General features: G+C 34.8%; 2 protein-coding genes and 1 pseudogene across 2 annotated transcripts; all 3 read left to right on the top strand.

Moving 5' to 3' along the window:
* On the top strand, positions 1,736 to 3,761 carry LOC104710414 (cytochrome P450 71B3-like). Its single transcript, XM_010427016.2, has 2 exons — positions 1,736 to 2,799; positions 3,015 to 3,761. Exons 1-2 carry the CDS (start codon positions 1,894 to 1,896, stop codon positions 3,621 to 3,623), a joined length of 1,515 nt encoding a protein of 504 aa, XP_010425318.1. The 5' UTR covers positions 1,736 to 1,893; the 3' UTR covers positions 3,624 to 3,761.
* Positions 3,917 to 12,385, top strand: LOC104710412 (annotated as a pseudogene).
* On the top strand, positions 13,763 to 16,073 carry LOC104710410 (cytochrome P450 71B23). The gene is made up of 2 exons (XM_010426990.2): positions 13,763 to 14,775; positions 15,292 to 16,073. The coding sequence occupies exons 1-2, from the start codon at positions 13,882 to 13,884 to the stop codon at positions 15,901 to 15,903; spliced, it is 1,506 nt and encodes a 501-aa protein (XP_010425292.1). The 5' UTR covers positions 13,763 to 13,881; the 3' UTR covers positions 15,904 to 16,073.

Raw genomic sequence — 22,508 nt, 5'->3', positions numbered from 1 at the left:
AGTCTGTGTTGTGAGTTGTGGCTAAGCGTTTACACCGTTTTCTTAATACTAAACACTAAGCAAAACTAAAACAAAGGAATGTTAAAATAAATGTTACTTTGTCGTTAAAATCATGAACCTAATTGGGTTGTTAACTTCAATAATTTAAGATTGGAGTACTATTTATTTTGCTATAAAAGTTGTTTGATGCATCATTGAATGATTTGATGTTCTTAAATCTAAAACTCTAAAAGCCTCTCAAAGCATATCTTAACTTTACAAGACAACTAGGTTAGACCCGCGCTACGCTACGGGATACTTTTTGTAATTATTTTTAGATATATTGAATTATTGAAAATATAATTTTTTAAAAAATTAGATTCGCTGTAAAAACTATGGTTTATACAATGATAAGATAGAAGATGCATTAATAAAATAAAGATAGAGAAATCTCAAATTTAAGATGATTTATAAATATTTACATTTAAATCGGATAGACTTAAATACTTAATTGTATAAATAGACTAACTAACCCAAATGTATGTTCTGTTTTATTTTCTTTAAATTTTGTGGAACAGATATATTATTAATATAGTTTGAATTTGTGATGTACTTTTTGTAGTTTATACAAATTTAGTCACATAAATATATAGTGTTTTTTTATGGTCAAAATTTTTATTATCAAGCACAATTTATTACAATGGTTTAGCATTCTTAAACTGCAATCTCAAAAACAAACTTTCCAAAAACTTAATTCCAGATAAAACAAAACAAATGCAACTATACCATGAATATGAGCTCACATATTCAATTAGTTCATAAAATAACTCAATATTATATCTAAAGCAAACACTATTGAGCTAAATCCTATAATTCCATACCAATTTGGACAATGTTCACAAGCTAGAACTTGTTTACATTATATTAAAGCTTCCAACTTTATTCATAATCTTCAATCACCTAACAAATAAATACTCCGAAAGTGTCAAATTTTCCTTTTACCCTCGAATCATGGCGAATACCAAATAAGTAACGAGATTCAATCGGAAAAACTCAAAATTTCTCTTCTATCCAAAACTATGAACACAAAGATAAATCCAAAAAAAAAACTCATAAAAAAGTCTTAGATTCGAAGATAACAACACATTTTATTTTCCACATGATCCACAGTCTCGGCTTTTGCTTAACTCGATGGAATTCGAATTAAAAAAAAAATAGAAAGAGGCAGCTGCTAGAAGTGGGAATTTTTTTATTTAGATTTATTAGACCATCTACATTTCATGGTTCTCTCAAAATAATACATTAATTGTTTTCTTATATTATTATATATCATTCCGGAAATATGCAAGGACAGGTTGATCTAGTATTTAAAGACACCCACCTTACCCAAAAAAAAAAACAATTGGTCAATATGGTCGCAAGAAGCCTTCATAAATCAATTTTCACAAGTTTGATACAATAATATAAAAAAAACTGCGAAGTTTTTTTTCTTGGCGTAGACCCAATTAATGTATCTTGAAACTTTTACATTTTCAAGATTTGGTAGTAACAATCATTTATTTTTATATGAAGAAAGGCACGTTACTTGATAAAATCAAATTAATCATATTTATTTTGCTTTGTTCATGAAATTAAAAAAAAGTTGAGTTAGGTTATTGATTTTTATCGAGGTGTCAACACTTGCTTCAATACAGAAGCTGAGGTGTCAAGTTCGGGAGAGAAACACTACATCTTTTATTGTATTGATAATTGAAACGTTAACTTTATACTAGTATGTCACTTTGAGTCACGGAGTTAAGTTGACATGGTCAAAGACGCCTTTAGCTCTGTTTCCTTTATTGTCTTCATACTCTGTTTCTTTATCAAGAAAAACAAAAAAAAAAACAGAACGCAAAACAGAGTAAAACGAAAATAATGTCGATTCTTCTGTATTTCATCTTGTTTCTTCTTCCTCCCACTCTTTTTGCTTTATTATTCATGAAGAAAATAAAAGATCCGAAAAAAAATCTTCCTCCGAGCCCACCAAAGCTTCCGATTATCGGAAACCTACACCAGTTTCGAGGATTGTTTCATAGATGTCTTCACGATCTCGCCAAGAAACACGGACCCGTGTTGCTTCTGCGTCTAGGTTTTGTCAATATGGTTGTGATCTCATCAAAGGAAGCCGCTGAAGAAGTTCTTAAAACACACGACCATGAGTGCTGTACGAGACCAAAGACGATCGCCTCATCAAAATTTACGCGTAACGGTAAAGACATAGCCTTTGCCCCATATGGTGAGGTTACGAAAGTGTTGCGCAAGCTTTCGGTTCTTAACTTTTTCAGCACGAAAAAGGTTCGATCGTTTAGGTACATAAGAGAAGAAGAGAATGATTTGATGGTCAAGAAACTTAAGGAATCGGCTCTAAAGAAATCTTCGGTAGATTTGAGCCAAACACTTTTCTGTCTAGTTGGAAATATTATATTCAGATCCGCCTTTGGACAGCGTTTTGACGAGAGCAAGCACGTCAATCAGGAAAAGATCAAAGAACTCATGTTTGAGGTCCAGACAGTTGGGTCTCTAAGTAGCTCTGATCTTTTCCCTACTGGTGTGGGATGGTTTATGGACTTTGTGTCAGGACGATCTAAGAAACTTCACAAAGTTTTCGTCGAGGTTGATACTCTGATGAATCATATTATTGATGATCACCTGAGAAACCCTATAGAAGAAACAACTCTTGACCGTCCTGATATCATCGATTCGCTCTTAGATATTACAAATAAACAAGAGCAAGATGAATCTTTCAAGCTCACCATTGATCATCTCAAAGGAATCATCCAAGTAAGCATTTAATGTAGTTCAATAGTTTTAAAAAAAATTGAGAGTTAAGTTACAGTAACGTTTTTTTTTTTTATGTTGTCGAAATACACTTTCGCCAAGGCAAACACTGATAATATGTCAAAACACTTTGATACCTTTTCAGATGGAACTCTTAACATATCATTAGTCTTAACTCTTAAGTATGTCATTAACATTTTGTCTCATTGTTGACCTAGGATATATATCTTGCTGGAGTAGACACAAGTGCCATCACCATGATTTGGGCAATGACAGAGCTGGTTAGAAACCCACGTGTGATGAAGAAAGCTCAAGATGAGATCCGAAGTTGCATTGGAATCAAACAAAATGGAAGAATCGATGAAGAAGATGTTGATAAGCTTCAATACTTGAAGCTTGTGATCAAAGAAACCTTAAGGCTACACCTAGCAGCTCCTCTTTTACTTCCAAGAGAAACAATGGTTGATATCAAGATTCAAGGCTACGACATTCCTCGGAAAACCATTCTTTTGGTTAACGCATGGTCGATAGGACGAGATCCAAAACTCTGGGAAAACCCTGAAGAGTTTAATCCGGAGAGGTTTATCAATTCTCCTATTGACTACAAAGGAAATAACTTTGAGATGTTACCATTTGGTTCTGGTCGGAGGATATGTCCAGGGATAGCTTTTGGTATTTCAACTGTTGAATTGGGACTCTTGAACTTTCTTTACTTCTTTGATTGGAGAATGCCTGAGGAGAATCAAGACATGGACATGGAAGAAGCTGGTGATGCCACCATTGTTAAGAAAGTTCCTCTTAAGCTTCTCCCAGTTCTTTATCATTAAAAAAAAATGAAAAAAAAACAAAAAACAAAAAATCCTCATATTTGAATGAAATTATATATTGTAATTTTTGTTGAAATAAATAGGGTGACATGTTGTTTGGATAAAAATAATAGTAATGTTAAAAGTTTGACGGAGACATCATGAGGCCCCTTATTGCACCGGTTTGACTAGTGTTTTGAAAGTTTGATTTTGCACCTCTCGAAGCTTATCCTCACGTACAATAATTGACATAATGACATGTAACTTTATATCTATTGAGTATTGACCCTCAGTTATGTTGCCGTGGTAAAACAGAGTATTGTCTTTGTCTTAATCTTCTGTTTCTCTATTACTAAAAACAGAACAAAACACAGAGAGGAAAACGAAAACAATGTCGAGTGTTCTGTATTTCATCATGTTTCTGCTTCTCCCCGCTTCTTTAGCGCTAATATTCGGGAATAAAATCAAACACTTAAAACGAAATCTTCCTCCGAGCCCACGGAAGCTTCCGATCATCGAAAACCTACACCAGCTTCGAGGATTGTTTCATAGATGTCTTCACGATCTCTCCAAGAAACATGGACCGGTGATCCTTCTCCGTCTAGGTTTCCTCGAAATGGTTGTGATATCATCAAAAGAAGCAGCTGAAGAAGCTCTTCAAGTCCATGACCATGAGTGTTGTACTAGACCTAAGACTAAGGCCTCCACAAAATTCTCGCGTGGCGGTAAAGACATCGTCTTTGCACCAAATGGGGAGGTCTCGAGAGAGTTGCGTAAGGTTTCATTTCTCGAGTTCTTCAGCATGAAAAAGGTTCGATCTTTTAGGTACATCAGAGAGGAAGAGAATGATTTGATGGTCAAGAAACTAAAGGAGTTAGCTCAGAAGAAGAGTCCGGTGGATTTAAGCCAAACACTTTTCTGCCTAGTCGGGAGTATCATATTCAGATCGGCCTTTGGACAGCGTTTGGACGAAAGAAATCATTTCAGTGGGAAAAAGATCGAAGAACTCTTGTTTGAGGTCCAGAAAATTGGATCTTTAAGTAGCTATGATCTTTTCCCTGCTGGTTTAGGATGGTTTATTGACTTTGTGTCTGGACGACATAAGAGACTTCAAGAAGTTCTCCTTGAGGTTGATACTTTTCTGAATCATATAATTGATGATCACTTGAAGAACCCTGTGGAAAAAACAAATCAAGACCGCCCTGACATTGTTGACTCGATTCTAGATACGATGAATAAACAAGGACAAGATAGATCTTTCAAACTAACCATTGATCATCTCAAAGGAATCATCCAAGTAAGCATGTGTATTTTACTTACAATATTTCTCATAATTCATGGGCTTTAGCTCAAAAGTACGATAACTTTTTCTTTTTTTTCTACTGTTATGATGTTATCAATATGAGATTTCTAAACTTACTCAAATATCAGATAGCTGAAGAGAGTAAGATATTATTTCATTTCTTCTTATTCACTTAGTTCTTGTTACAAGCATTAGCATATATATATAGCAAAGGTATTTAGGGTTTAGGTTTCTTCTTTGCAGCCAAGTATTGCAAACCTATTGGCTAGTTTAATCTGGTTGTTACTGCTCAGTTGCTTTTGCTTTTGGAGCTTGTCTTGTTGTGTGTCTTGTTCCAATTGTATTTTTGGTTCAGCCTTTGACTTGTCTTCTTGTGCAGGAAGCTTCTGGATCTTGGTTGTATTGTTGGGCTGCATACTGGGCTTAGGCCTGTAAACTTGCTTAACATTCTTGTTGGGCTTCTTAATGTTCAGGCCCGTTTGGTGAGACAAAAGTTATCTTTTGTCGCGTTGACTGACGCTTCCTCTTTCTCATTCTTTCCGACAGATCTAATATGTACTTGCATCTTCTCTTTTGTTGGTGATCCATGGTGATCAGTAGGGATCCTGCTTATAGTCCCCCTCAAACTCGGAGTGGGTGGGAAGGACACGCCGAGTTTGGTCCGCAGATACTCGAAGGCACCAACCGGGAGAGATTTGGTGAAGATATCCGCGAGTTGGAACGCACCGGGAATAAGTGTGACGGTCAGAGTTCCGAGGGCGACACGATCATAAACGTAGGGATAGTGGGTCTCGATGTGTTTGCTGCGTTTGTGATAAGCCGGGTTGGCCGTCAAGTAGACGGCAGAGAGATTATCACAGAAGATCTCCGGTGCTCTGGGAAGCGGAATCCGAAGTTCGCTGAGAATTTTGCAAAGCCACATGACTTCAGATGCGGCTTCTGAAAGAGCTCTATACTCTGCTTCAGTAGAGCTTTTGGAAACGGAGTCCTGTTTTTGAACAGCCCAGGAGATGATGTTCTTGCCCAAGAAGGTGCAGTAGCCACCAGTGGATCGACGAGTCAGATCGCAGCCGGCGTGATCGCTATCACTGTAAGCTCTAACTGTACAGTCTGTATTTTTATGAAATGAGATCCCCATGGCCGTGGTGCCCTTGATGTAGCGTAAGATCCTCTTGAGCAAATTGAAATCGGAGTACATCGGAGCATGCATTCTCTGACACACAAAATTGACAGCAAACTGTAGGTCAGGTCGAGTGAGGGTCAGGTACTGAAGTTTACCTGTCAATCTGCGAAAGTATGTCGGATCGGGAAAGAGAGCATCATTAGCAATGCGACGATGAATGTCCTGAGGCAAGGGGGTTGGCATCGGGTTACACTTTTCCATCTGAGCTACCACCAGTAAGTCTTCTGCGTATTTCTGTTGAGATAGAAAAAGTCCCCCTGAATGATATTGAAAATGGATGCAAAGAAAGTACTACTAGTAGTGTAGTTTTCCCAAGTCTTTCATTTTGAATTGTTTATTTAATTCATTCAATAATCTTGTCAGGGTCGTGGAGCTATTCCCTGTGATGGCCATATCATCGACATACAGCAGCAGAACTATCATGGCGTCATCTTTGATGTAGACAAACAGAGACGGATCTGACTGATTGCAGTAGAAGCCAAAATCAAGTAAGAACTTACTGAATTTGTCGAACCAGGCTCTTGGTGATTGCTTGAGACCGTAGAGGGACTTGTGGAGAAGACAAACGTGATCCGGCTTTGTTGGATCCACAAACCCGGTAGGTTGTTTCATGTATACTGTCTCTGTTAGATCACCGTGCAAAAACGCGTTTTTGACATCCATTTGTTTTATTTCCCAGTTCATGATCCTAGCCAGATGAAGAACAGAGCGCACAGTGGGAGTTCTAACGACTGGACTATAAGTCTCGAGATAATCAATTCCCTCCTCCTGGTCAAAGCCTTTTGCGACTAACCGGGCTTTGAGTTTGTCTAAGGTTCCGTCTGCATTCAGCTTCGTTCGAAACACCCACTTACAACTAAGAACATGCATATATGGTGTAGGTTGAGTGAGAGACCAGATATTCGCTTCTTTACAATTACTCATTTCTTCTCCCATTGCATTGTTCCATCCCTCATGCTTCAAAGCTTCTGTTACAGTTTTAGGCTCCGGATATGACACTTTGTGAGTCATGAGTGCATATCGCGGGTTTGGTTTTCGAATGCCTGCTTTTGACCGTGTAACCATTTGATGTGTAGGTCGACTTGATAAGGAGTCTGCGACATCACCAACATCCGGAGAAGCATTGGCTGCTGCATTTTTACCAGTGTCAGCAGTCAGATTATGAGACTCATCCTGCTGATCAATTATATCAGATGAGAGTAGTGGTGGAGAAGCAGGTGGTGGTGTATTGACCCTGCTTTCTTCTGGTGACATACTGACATTGTTTATGTCACTTACCTCAGGTACTATGCTTTCCTCATTCGCATCACTCTCACCATTTAACGCAGGTAGAGGACATGGTGTACTAACATTGCCTGTTTCTGTTGGTGTGCTAACATTGCTTGTTTCTGTTGGTGTGCTAACATTGCTTGTTTCTGTTGATGTGCTAACATTGATTGGTGTTGACACATGTGTACCACATGTTTCTTGCGAGAGATGAGACGGTGTGGATGGAGCTGTAGGGACCCTTGGAGATGAAGGAAGAGAGCTGTTGCCTATAGAAGCAGGATCAGAGCCTGTCGTACACCCAGTACTCTCTCCTTCAAGCAAAGGTACTACAGCTACACCACTTTGCTGAGATAAAGGTGGGTAGTCAGCTTCTGTAAAAATTGGCTGACTTGAGGGGACACTATTTGTTTCTGTTGTTGCAGATGCTTCCACAGACGGTGTATCCAGGCTACGAAGCCAAAGTTTCATCAATGGTGTTGGATTAGAAGGATGTTGATGCCGATGTGAGTCACCAAACGGATAGGACTCTTCATCAAACAACACATGTCTACTGATGTAAACTCTGCCCGTGGTAGGTACTAAGCATCGATAGCCCTTGTACTTCTCATTATATCCTAGGAATACACACTTGAGTGACCGCGGATCAAACTTTGTGGCAGCATAGTCTCTGAGAGTGGGAAAGCAGGCACAACCAAACACCCTGAGAGCTGAGTAATCTGGAGTCTTCCCCATTAAAGCTTCATACGGACTACACCCCTTGGTAAGTGTTGAGGTGGGTAGAAGATTTATCAGAAAATTGGCTGTATAAAAGGCTTCAACCCAATATTTTTGAGGCACCCGTCGTTGAAACATCATCGATAACTCCAATTCAACAATGTGTCTGTGTTTTCTTTCAGCCAGGCCATTCTGTTGGGGAGTATGAGGACATGAGACTAGTTGCTGGATGCCACATTTTTGTAAGTGATTCAGAAACACTGAACTNAACCATTTGATGTGTAGGTTGACTTGATGAAGAATCTTCTACAGAGCCAACATCTTGAGAAGCATTGGCTGCCGCATTCTCACCAGTGTCAACAATCAGATTATGAGACTCATCCTGCGGATCAATTACCAGGTGAGGGTAATGATGGAGAAGCAGGTGGTGGTGTATTGACCCTGCTTTCTTCTGGTGACACACTGCTTTCTTCTAGGGACACACTAACATTGTTTGTGTCAAGCACCTCAGCTACTATGCTTTCCTCATTCACATCAGTCTCATCGTTTAGCGCAGGTAGAGGACATGGTATACTAGAATTTCTTGTTCCTGTTGGTGTTGACCCAGGTGTACCAACGCTACACGTTTCTTGCGAGAGATGTGACGGAGTAGATGGAGCTGTAGAGACCCTTGGAGATGAAGGAAGAGAGCTGTTGCCTATATAAGCAGGATCAGAGCCTGTCGCACACCCAGTACTCTCTCCTTCAAGCAAAGGTACTGCAGCTACACCACTTTGCTGAGATAAAGGTGGGAAGTCAGCTTCCGTGAAAATTGGCTGACTTGAGGGAACATTGGTTGTTTCTGTTGTTGCAGATGCTTCCACAGACAGTGTGTCCAAGCTGCGAAGCCAAAGTTTCATCTGTGGCGTTGGATTAGAAGGATGTTGATGTCGATTGCAAATGGATAGGACTCTTCATCGAACAACACATGTTGACTGATGTCAACTCTGCCTGTGGTAAGTACTAAGCATCGATAGCCCTTCTACTTTTCATTATATCCTAAGAATACACACTTGAGTGACCGTGGATCGAACTTTGTGGCAGCATAGTCTCTGAGTGTGGGAAAGCAGGCACAACCAAACACCGTGAGAGCTGAGTAGTCTGGAGTCTTCCCCATTAAAGCTTCATACGGGCTACATCCTTTGGTAAGTGTCGAGGTGGGTAGAAGATTTATCAGAATGTTTGCTGTATAAAAGGCTTCAACCCAATATTTTTGAGGCACCCGTCCTTGAAACATCATCGATAATCCAAATTCAACAATGTGTCTGTGTTTTCTTTCAGCCAGGCCATTCTGTTGGGGAGTATGAGGACATGAGACAAGTTGCTGGATACCACATTTTTGTAAGTGATTCAGAAACATTGAACTCATAAATTCACCTCCACCATCACACTGAAAGGTTCCTATCTTAGTTTGAAACTGATTTTCGACTCTTGCTTGAAATATAGTGAAGATGGAGAAGAAATCAGATTTCAACTTTAAAGGATACAGCCAACAGAAGCGTGAGTAGTTATCAATGAAAATTACATAATAGCGAAAGCCTTGAAAAGATGTTATTGGAGCAGGTCCCCAAAGGTCACAGTGGATCCTTTTTAATGGCCTCGAGGCGACATAACTAGAAGAAGAGAAAGATAATCTGCTACTTTTGCCAAGCTGACATGATTCGCACATCTTCTTGACACCTTTATTGACTAGAATAGCTTTTATTGCAGATAGTTGTTGAAGGACTTGATCATTTGGATGCCCCAGTCTCCTATGCCAGACGTCTTCACTTACAGAGTGTTGTCGAGAGGAGTAGAAGACTGCCTTAGGTGAGTCCTTCAGTAAGTACAAACCATTATGGTAGTTTCCTAGTATCAGCAACCTCTTTGTTGCCTTTTCATTAACACGAACCGCATCATCATCAAATTGGAAAGAACATGGATAATCATTTGTGGCCTTAGAGACTGACAATAATAATTTTGTAATATCAGGACAAACCAAAACATCGTTGAGAGGGAGCTTACCAGACGTTGTCTGAAGACTGGTTGATCCAGTGTGAGTTATGGGAAGGAAGTTGCCATCACCAATCATAACTGACTCTGTTCCATTGTATGACTGAGCTTTCTGCAGATTGTGTGGAGAGTTGGTAACGTGTACGTTGGCTCTGGAGTCGGTTACCCACTCAGTTCCTCCATGGTCTGTGACGTCTGTGATTCTCAAAGCGGCTAAAGCTTGAGGTACGTCTTCATACTGATAGCTGCTATCAAATCTGTACCAGCATTTTATAGCTGGATGACCTGGTTTGTTGCAGATTTGACACACTACCTTGACGTCCATACCATTTGCGTGTGGAGGAATTTGTTGTGGAAAGCCTCTACCTTTGGTGGTGAAGAAATTGCCTCGTCCACGAGATCCACCTTTTCTTCCTCTTCCACGACCAGGTTTATTGGTAAAGAAGGCCATGTGAGGTGACACTTCTTGTACTGCACTGTAAGTAGACATTCGATCTGCATAGCTTATGAGACGAGAGGTGACATCATCAAAGGTGGGTGGTGGAACGAGATCTATCATTCCTTCAATGGAGACTTTGATAGGTTCGTACTCTCTACCTAGCCCCCTAAGAGCTGCAAAGATCTTCATTTTTTCAGGTACTGGACTACCAATAGATGCTAACTGCTCACTGACACTCCTTATGTCTCTTAGGTATTCTGACATAGGTCTCTCTAACTTTTCTGACGATTGTAACTTGCCTTGTAGTTCAAAGAGACGTGAAGATGATACCTTGTTGAAGTGCCTTGCCAGAGCATTCCAAAGTTCTTGAGCCGTTGTAGTGCCAGTGACTTCAGCGAGGATATCTTCTGACAGAGAGCCGAGAAGCCACGCTCTGACAATCTGGTCAGCCCTGAACCATTCGTTGTAGTCTGGATTCTGAACAGTTGTGATTTGACCTCCAATGTGTGGGACTTGGATGACAGCGCCTGGAGGAGAGAACGACCCGTTCACAAACCCGAGAAGATTCTAACCAGATAAGAACGACTCGAATTAAGATTTCCATGAGATGTAGTTCTTCTGGTTAAGCTTTAGAGTAACACAGTTTGAAATGTTTAATGCAGGAAAAGGAAAAGAGTAGAGTTCCATGGATGATTATTGGCTAGTTTAATTTGGTTGTTACTTCTCAGTTGCTTATGCTTTTGGAGCTTGTCTTGTTGTGTGTCTTGTTCCAATTGTATCTTTGGTTCAGCCTTTGACTTGTCTTATTGTGCAGGAAGCTTCTGGATCTTGGTTGTATTGTTGGGCTGCGTACTGGGCTTAGGCCTATAAACTTGCTTAACATTTTTGTTGGGCTTCTTAATGTTCAGGCCCGTTTGGTGAGACAAAAGTTTACCTTTTGTCGCGTTGACCGACGCTTCCTCTTTCTCATTCTCTCTGACAGATCTAATTTGTACTTGCATCTTCTCTTTTGTTGGTGATCCATGGTGATCAGTAGGGATCCTGCTTATAATAGCATGTCAAAGTTTTATGTATTTTTATCTTACAATCAATTAACAAATCTTAAGTTAAATATTTTACTAACCATCTTGTGTCATTGTTGACCTAGAATATATATCTTGCTGGAGTGGACACAAGTGCCATCACCATGATTTGGGCAATGGCAGAGCTGGTGAGAAACCTGCGCGTAATGAAGAAAGCTCAAGACGAGATCCAAACATTCATTGGAATCAAACAAAAGGAGAGAATCGAGGAAGATAATGTCGATAAGCTTCAGTACTTGAAACTTGTAATCAAAGAAACCTTAAGACTACACCCAGCAGTTCCTATTTTACTTCCAAGAGAAACAATGGCTGATATTAAGATTTAAGGCTACAACATTCCTTGGAAAACCATTCTTTTGGTTAACGCATGGTCGATAGGACGAAACCCTAAAATCTGGGAAAACCCTGAAGAGTTTAACCCGGAGAAGTTTATCGATTGTTCAGTGGATTACATAGGAAACAGTTTTAAGATGTTACCATTTGGTTCTGGTTGGAAGATATGTCCAGGGATAACTTTTGGGATTTCAACCATTGAATTGGGACTCTTGAACTTGCTTTACTTCTTTGATTGGAAAATACTTGAGGAGAACCAAGATATGGACATGGAAGAAGCTGGTGATGCCACTATTATTAAAAAAAATTCCCCTTGAGCTTCTCCCAGTTCTTCATCATTAAAAAAAAAAGTACTCATCACTGAATAAAGGCCAAAATTAAGAATTATGTAATTTGTTTCTCCTTATATAGAGTTCTGTTAAATCATTATCCTCTTTGAGTTTAAAACAAAAATATTGTGCTGGCTGCTTTGTCGTTGTGGCCCTTGTCTTGTGTGGCCAAATAGTTATCTTACAGTCAAAAGTTACATATGACTGAACCATTGTTAAAATTAGGTGGCAACAATAATAATTATAAGTTTCAAGTTACAAAATTAAGTGGTTTACATTTATTACATAATTATCTTGCTATTAAAAATGATATATGACCAAAACCATATAGTAGAAGAAATTAGGTGGTAACAATGATATAATTAACAATTATTGAAAGCTTAACTTATAATGAGCTCATCTACGTTGTTTGATCTCAAGTTCCAACCAACAACAACTCCGTCAACATGTTAACAGTTGGTTTGCAGATTGAATTATCTACACACACGGAAACATGCTGATAGTATTTGTCTATATATATCCAAATTTTATGTATACATAAATACGTGTATATATATGTATTACATATATATTAATCTAAATAGATTACATGTGGATGAAACTGGAACCAACTAAGCGTTATTTTTATTTTTTATTTCCAAAAAAAAAATTAGATCTGTTTTGATCGATAGTGGAATTGGGGTAGCAAAAACAAAATTAGACTTTGGTTATAGTCATTTTCAAATATACGTGTTGAAAATGGCCTATATATGCTGGATGAATCTTTTTTTTAAAAAAAAGACCGGTTTATACTGAGCTACGTGTTTTCACGTGGAAAAAAAAAACACAATATGGTACTGACTGAAATATAATGATCATCATTATTACAAGGCTTTTGTATATTACAGTTTCAAAGCCAAAAGAGAGAAATTAACTTTTTAAACATTATCGTTTATCAGTTTTGTCTTCATAACTTAAACAAAACGTCTTTTACGAAACAAAAAAAAAAAAAACTTAAAAAACGTATTTAATCTAAACTTCGCTATATGATATGGTGTTGTACTCAATCGATGGATCATCTGCTATCTAAAAGGTAATGTTTTTGATGGTCTAGCCGTTTTACATGAACTATGGCTTTATTAGAATTTTTTTAATTTAAAATCTATGATTGAATAATATAGAATTTATAAATTCTACATAAATCATTTAAAATACTAGATTCAATATATTTCCTACATTTATTAAAGCAAATATATTCTAGATAGATTTTTTTTAGTTTTGTTTTGGAATAAGCGGCTTGTAGAGGATAATTTGACTTAGATACATTCTCTATCACACATCCACCATTGTAAAATATAGTTTTAAGGAAAACATTTAGATATGGCGTCAAAAAAATAAACATTTAGATAAATCTTTAGTATTCATTATTGACCTTTTGGACTATTCTAGAAAACAAACCCTAAGAGTCGCCCATGCCGAGATCAAGTCTTTTTCATTTTGTTTTGACATAGATCGAAAACACTAATTTCATTTTCTTTAAACTCGAACTTTTCTCACTCAGCACATAGAGAAGAAAAACAAAAAAGAGAAAGAAAAAAATAGAACAAGAACACAAAAATGTCAATTTTCCTCTGTTTCCTCTGGCTCGTGTTACTTCTCTTAGTAACAATAATCTTCACAAGAAAATCCCAATCCTCAAAATTGAAACTTCCTCCGGGACCACCAAAACTTCCGATCATCGGAAACTTACACTACTTCAAAGGATTACCTCACAGATGTCTCCTAGACCTCTCGAAAATCCACGGTCCAGTCATGCAGCTCCAGTTCGGATTCGTCCCTTTGGTTGTAATCTCTTCAAACCATGCAGCACAAGAAGTTCTCAAAACCCATGACCTAGACTGTTGCAGCCGACCAGAAACCATAGCGACAAAGACAATCTCTTACAACTTCAAAGACATCGGATTCGCTCCTTACGGAGAAGAATGGAGAGCCTTGAGGAAGCTGGCCGTGATCGAGCTATTCAGCTTGAAAAAACTCAACGCTTTTAGGTATATAAGAGAAGAAGAGAATGACTTGTTGGTCAAGAAACTCTCTGAAGCTTCTCAGAAGCAATCTCCTGTGAATTTGAAGAAAGCCCTTTTCACTTTAAGCGCTAGTATCGTGTGTAGACTCGCCTTCGGTCAAAATCTTCACGAATCCGAGTTTATCGACGAAGATAGCATGGAGGATTTAGCGTCTAGGTCAGAGAAGATTCAGGCGAAATTCGCTTTCTCTGATTTCTTCCCCGGAGGTTGGATTCTTGATAGAATCACTGGTCAAAGCAAGAGCTTAAACGGTATATTCGCAGATCTTGACGGATTCTTTAACCAAGTACTCGATGATCATCTAAAGCCTGGAAGAAGAGTATTAGAGACTCCAGATGTTGTGGATGTGATGATTGATATGATGAATAAACAAAGCCAAGATGGTTCTTTTCAGCTCACTACTGATCATATCAAAGGAGTCATCTCTGTAAGCATTTCTTAATAATCTTCAATTTTGACGTTAGAACAACTTTAACTGTGGATTTAGGTGGAATAATGAATGAATTAGTGTTTTATCTGCATAAATAATTATATAAATGTATGAAAATCATATTATTATTATATCGAACAAAGTTAGAAACGGACAAATCAGAATTTTAAATGAAGTAATTTATGAAATTTTGTATAATTTATCTTCTGTTACGTCTACATAAACCTGAAACAAGGTCAAATTGCATGATATAGTAACAACAAATCAGTGGTCAGTTATAAACACTGAAATTATAATATAAATATTTTCATAATTTTACTCATATAAATATTTATAACTTCTCCATTTATTCCATATGTTATTTATTATCAAGAGAATTAAAATTCTTTTGATTACTCCTTAACAATTTATAAAACATTATTCATTTTTCCTATGATATGGTCTTGATCTAGTTAGTATGTGATATTAAGGTTTCATGTATATGTAAACTTTTGTTGTTGCATTTGGATTTAGGACATATTTCTTGCCGGAGTAAACACAAGTTCAACGACCATTCTTTGGGCAATGACAGAGTTAATGAGAAGCCCAAGAGTGATGAAGAAAGTGCAAGATGAGGTTAGGACAGTACTTGGTGGAAAGAGAGAGAGAATAACTGAACAAGATCTTAACCAACTTAACTACTTCAAGCTAGTGATCAAAGAGACATTCAGATTACACCCAGCAGCTCCACTTTTATTACCAAGAGAGGTAATGTCTCAAATCAAGATCCAAGACTACGACATTCCAGAAAAGACTCAAATCATGGTCAATGTTTACGCGATAGGACGCGATCCTAACCTCTGGGAGAATCCAGATGAGTTTAAACCGGAAAGATTCGCTGATAGTTCTGTTGACTACAGAGGACTTAACTTCGAGCTTTTGCCGTTTGGTTCTGGTCGAAGGATTTGCCCCGGTATGACAATGGGGATCGCGACAGTTGAACTAGGTTTGCTGAATTTGCTTTACTTCTTTAATTGGGGATTGCCTGAAGGAAGGACGGTGAAAGATATCGATTTGGAAGAAGAAGGTGCGACTATAGTCGGTAAGAAAGTTTCCCTCCAACTTGTGCCTACTCGTCGTCAATGAACAAAAAATAATAATCAACTTAAAATAAGTGTTTATGTACTTTCATTTTCTCATATTTCATTGTATAATGAAGTAGTGGAGCTGTAGATCTTATTTTGCTTTGTGGCCCGGATGTTGTTATATATATTGCATAATAATATATTAATAATGCATGTAATATTGTAGGGTTTTTTTTTGTAAATGCATGTAATATTGTAGGTTGCGATGGAAAATGATCTAAGTCAATCCTTTAACCTAATATACATAGTTCACAACAATGGAAATATATATTGGATACCACCACTAAAACCAGTGGCGTATTCGATATGATTTATGCCTATACAGAGTTTCTAAAGCTGAATTTGGTTCCTTTTTAGACACAAACTCTTAATGGATCGATGAAACATGTGGGCAAAACTAAAATACAGAGTACCGACTAATTGATGACAGGTCATAAATTATTGCGTATATCACTTTTCTTCTAGAAGAATTATCATAAACATCCAAGTTTTAGGTCTCTTTTGATTTAGATAAGTCTGGATTTCTGACTTATCTAAATGTGTAATGGGTATGGCGGTTGCCCCCATAAATTTCCCAAATGTCTTGTAATCGTTAAAGCTTGATTTGTTTGTTCTTTTCAAAAGTGGTATCTTGTTGCTCGGCACCAAGTTAATAACGTGACAATTTAGCTCATCACTTCCCAAACACAAATTAGAGGTTAGCAACTCATTCCCTTATTTGATAATATCAATAACATTTTATTTATTTATTTTTGTAATTGACAACCAATTTTATTTTTATTTTTACGAAGATATCTCTTTTTCATCATATCAACCCAATCGATCAAGTACGAATTTGTAATAAAAACTTCATGAACTTCATAAAACAGGACTATCAAAGTTTGCAAAGTAAAATTGACGAAAGAGACAATTCAAGTGGATTAATTAAGATCTAGAGGCAAAAGTTTGTGTAGTCGATGAACCCTTAATTTAATGTTCTGATATTGAAAAATAGCAATTAAAAAAAAAAAAATTGGTTAAAAATGATTTTATCTAGCATTCTCAAAAACTAAATGATAAAATTAATAAGATAAGTGTTTACTATTATGATCTAACTTTATTGTAGTTGTACTGTGAAGATGTATACTCTCTATTTCACAAAAATTGTTATTTTAACATATTTCACAAAATATATATATATATATATATATATATATATATCTATCTTAACATTTTTGAAGTACATTTTTGTGCCATCCTCTCTTAACTTTATATCCAAACAAGTCCCAACTAAATTTTCTACAATATTTACAACCAAACACAATCATTTCCTTATTTGATAATATTAATTTCCTAAAATATATCTACCTAATTTAAATCAATATGTTATATTAAAATAGAATTCTCCTTTCACTTTTATTTAATCTTATATTTAATTATTTGAATTACTATTTAATACATAAAGTTAATAAAATTTTAGATTTTTTTCAGCATATGATGTGATTTGAATTTTTATAAACGGATATATATTTTAAAATTTGTTTTAGGATTTTTGTAACCAAACAAGTATATTATTTTACATTTGAGTTATTTTAATATATAATGAATATTTACAATTAAAAGTTAAAATAACACGCAATGAAATTATATTGTGCGAATGATTTGGATCAATATAAATATAAATTTAATAATCATTAATTTGGTATTGCACAGATAATTTATTATTTCATTATTTTGCTAATATTATCAATATTAGAATATTAGATATATTAAATTAATTTATGATAATGTAGAGAACAAATTATTTTGCGGTAAATCGTGGGTTAAATCCTATAATTAAAAGTCAAATACAGTTATATAATCTTAAACTAAACAAAACTAACACATAAATATAACTTAAATTTTGGTCTATTTGTTATAAACATTTGACTGTTAATTTCTTCAGAATGCACGGGGTTATTGATTTATAAAACAAACAAAAAAAATAAAAGAAATGGACTCGTGGTATACCACGGGATAAATTTTAGTATACATATATGCTATTATTTAATAACTGATTAATAGGTTAATTTAGTTATAAATTAAGAATAAAATTAATAAATTAAGAATAAAATTAAGAAATCTCATGTAAAAGATTCATTGAAAATGTAAAAGAATGCATTAAAAATGTAAAATAAAATAAAAAAAATATCTATATATATAAAAACGCCTTTTTTTATTTCAGATTGTGCGTATTACTAAAATATTTCGACAAATGTAGGGTTTTCTGAGACGCCAACAAGCAAACAAATTTAAACAATACCTCTAGAACGTGTTGGCCAGTCCGTTCTTTCAACATCATCGTCATGTGCCAAACGATGACATGGAATGGAAGAGCATGCAACAACAACAACGGCAGTAATAGGTGGAACTAAGATAAACGAGGGGTCGATCTTTAGCTGGAAGAATAATTAAGCGCATTAGTTAGTGTTCTGATTGAATAAAATGTTGGCATTACAAAACAAAAACAAAAGTTAACATTTTTTGTATGAATGTAAAATATATTCCACAAAAAGAACTGTTTTTACATCAAGCAGCTTAATGAGTAGAAGGTTTATTGCTAGAAATAGAGAAACTTAATCATTCGTTAAAACAAAAGTTAACATTAAACACAATGCATGCTTCTTCTTCCCTCTTTGTCGTCTGCTGAGTATAGAATGGTCAATTCAAGATTTTGTCGTAGTCCAAATAAAGCATTCTAAGCCAATAATGATATTAAACTACCAAAAAGAGTCAGAAACTCTTTTTCAGGATTTGGAATATATGTGTGATCGTTAAATCATTGATTACAATGATACAATTCACAGTTAGCAATCGAAAATAAAGATCATGCAAATAGAGGTTTAGTTTGTATCTCAATTAGCAATCATTGGTTAGTTCTTTTTATGCTTGGCTTTGGCTCGAAGAAATATATTCAAAATATTCTCCCTGCATGCATAGCTAAAAACTCAAATTTCTATATATTCAAAATTTTGGATCATGGTTGTTGGTGCGGGAATTGGTACCCCAACAAACCGATCTAAACCAATAAAAAAACCGGTTATCTAATCCGAGAATTCGGCATAACATCGAATTCATCCTTCGAATGAAGACCCAACAAGACTGAAAGGCCGAAACCAAGATCAAGCAGCCGACTTCTCAAATCGCCAGACAGCCGACCTAACAGAAAAGAAGAAACTTTCCTAATCTTAGTCCAATCTATTAGGAAAGTGAATATATTTTGTAATCTAAGAATACATATAAATAATGGGAGATTTCCCTCATTGTAATCATCCAGCAATTAATATAAAAATCCTAGTTCTTCATCGTTCTTGAGAGAAAATCCTAGTTTGTTTTCCAAGAGATCTAAATCCTTTTTTAATTTCTAGTTTTGATCCAATTCTTAAGAGAGAGTTCTTAAATGAATTTGTTTCCCCGTAAAACAAATTCATTGTGTGAAACTCAGTTTCTACAATGGTATTGATTTGAATGTGTGATGTGAACGGAAAAGAATATAATTTACGTCTTCACATATATTGTCGATGTTGCTTCTGGATTTAAAAATATTGTTGGCAGGACGTCCATAATTGCTTAAAGTAAAAAAATGAAGTTTTTTTTTTGGGTTTTTGACACACAAAAAAAGAGAGTCTTTTTTTGGGATGTTTGAATCTCATTCTTGCCAGTTTAATTAGTTTTGGCAAAACTGTTTTGCCTAGTTAACATACACAAACTACTTCTATTTGATTACCAAAGACGAAATTGCTTTTATTTATTTATTCTATCAAGACTACATATATACATTGGATATTCGGAACAATTTCTTCGACTAAAATTGTATTTCTGATTTTTCTCTACTGATAAACAATGTATATTCCAAACTGTTGACCCATAATTTTTTTTAGCGTAAGAAAATCTACAATTAATGATACCACATCAATTAAGCGTAAATCATTCGTACGGTCTTCCCAAATAAAGTTAAACCTGTGGCTTTGAAAACACTCACTCACCATTAGACCATCTAATGGCATTTATGTTTGGCATTTGGCCCCAGAAAAATTGGATTTGCCATTTGCTTAATGGCTTTGTAGGTTTGCCATTTTTGGCCACTCAAGAAACTATATATATTTGTGATTTTGTTTTTATAAATACACTAGATTCGGACCGCACGTACGTGCGGGGTTGATTTAAAAAACTATGTTTGCTTTATAATATATTACATATATATGAAGTTATGTTTGTAAATGTATTATTTTTTAGAAATGTTAGACACATTCAATATCTATATTCTACCAATTTTGATTTGTTTTTAATTCGGTTTAGACAAAAGAGTGATTGGATTTGTTTCTGTTATCAACAAAGATAATCACATTAAAAAAAAAAGTAAGAGAAATGTGGTATGTTATTTTGGGACAGTAAATATGTCATGCCCATTATATGTTAAGTTTTTATTTAACTATTTGATATTGTATATTTTAGTCCAACGAATAAAGAATATGTAAGAGATTCAAACATGCACGTACGTGCCTAGATACGGACCCGCACGTACGTGCGGTGTTGTTTTCATAAGTAATATTTGATTTCTTGTAACATATACATAGTTGTGCCAAGAGGAAAACTTTGTTTACTGAGTTCTGTTCAGAAAAGAGGAGAAAGGGATATATATTTCTTTGCTTACCCTAAATATTTATTAACTTTTTAAAAAACCTTAATTGTTGAAGTAATTGTTTTCTACTCACTTAATTAAGCCCATATCAAAGCCCAATATTTGTTTCGTATTTATCTATATTATTAACACATTATTTTAGCATAACCATTAAGTCTCATATAAACATAAGTTTATTAGGACTAAAGTCTAAATAATATATGCTCCTAATATTTTCTCCAAAATTTGATGCCCTAAGCGAATGTTTCTTTTTTCCTAACTATGGCACGGTTCTGAACATATAGTTATGTTGTTGTTAATAGAAATGGTTATGGAAACTTCTTAAATATAATTTTCATAAATATTGGGTATGAAATTATTGATATACAAAAAGTTTATTTCAAATAGTTTAATATGTGTGGATGGATGCACTTGCTCCTTAATACGATTACATGTTTTCCCATTTAAAAGTCTAAACACAATAAAATCAATCACAAGTAGTATAGTCTTCACGTCACAATTAAAGTCTCTTAATTGTACTACTCCCTGGTAAAATGGTTTTGTACTTGTTTCTTGTGTGATCCAACATTTTCCTTGACTAAAACTCTTCGTAAACACACCCTAATTATTAGCTAATTTAAATACCAAACAATAAATTTCTTAATGTGTTTAATTCCCAAGTCCAAAATATCAAACCAAAGTTTGCCATCCTCAAAAACAAATCTTCAAAAACAAAACACACAAATTAATGATACATTAAAAATAACCTTTACTACAATTAATTCAAACCATAATTGATGAAATTTTATTAAAGATTTTAAATTATACTATTATTCGTTATTTATTTTAATTAAATATAATATTTTTTATAAAAATAGATTTTAGACAAAATTAGAATTTAGTAGCTCTATTATTTAAGAACAATAAAATATTTTCATAACAATAATTTTCGGATATATATATTACCTATAATTTAAATATATTCTTTTTAATCAGTTTGAAATCAATATAAAAGAGCATATTCCTTTTATAGTTGTTTCATTAGTCATTTTATTATTATTAATTATTGTTTCATTTTCATAAAAAAATATGATTAAATTTTAAAACAAATTTGAAAATCTAACCTTTAAACAAAATGAAAAAGCCAGAATGATGTAGTCATGCTTCATACCATCTAGCTCGATTACTTGATTTGAGGATCCATGTTCTACCAACTGCTCTTCCTTCTCTTATCCATATCCTGATTAGTATTTAATAAGAACTCGATATTTATGATTTTTCAATCAAGGGTGTGTCATAAAAAAGAAAGATCAAACTTTAACATAATATAAAATCTACAAAGTCAATAAACTAAGTAAATTTAAAGAATAAATAAATCAAAGTACCATTGGTTTGAAGAAACAGTGACACACAAGGTGGAGAAACAACCATTTCCATGCTCTATTCGAACGCTGAAATCAAGAATATAAAACTCAAATTAGATCTTCAATTAGCAAAAAGAACAAAAAAATTATGTGCTATTAAAATTGAAAAACGAAAAAATATATTCTAGGCTTAAACAAAAAATTTCGTGATACATAGAAAAATGGTATAGAAAAAGTTCAGTATCTGTCTATGATTTTTCATTTATTATTAAAATATTATTTGCCAAATATATTGCTTAAATTTCATAATTGTTCGTTGATAGTTTCCACAAAATTCGCCATCATATCGCCTATATTTTGTTTGAATATTTGTTTCATAACTCAAAATAACTAATTACTTCAATTATCTTCAATTAATTCACACCATAATCGATGAAATTTTATTATAGATTTTAATTTATACTATTAATCGTTATTTATTTTAATTAAATATAATAATTTTGTAAAAATAGATTTTAGACAAAATTTAAATTTAGTAGCTCTGTTATTTAAGAACATTAAAAACTTTCATAAGTTTTAAAATAATAATTTTTGGATATATAT

The sequence above is a fragment of the Camelina sativa genome, chromosome 9, assembly GCF_000633955.1.
Source record: "Camelina sativa cultivar DH55 chromosome 9, Cs, whole genome shotgun sequence".
Lineage (NCBI taxonomy): Eukaryota > Viridiplantae > Streptophyta > Magnoliopsida > Brassicales > Brassicaceae > Camelina > Camelina sativa.
Note: the sequence above shows the minus strand (reverse complement) of the source record. Positions and strands in the feature narration are given on the sequence as shown.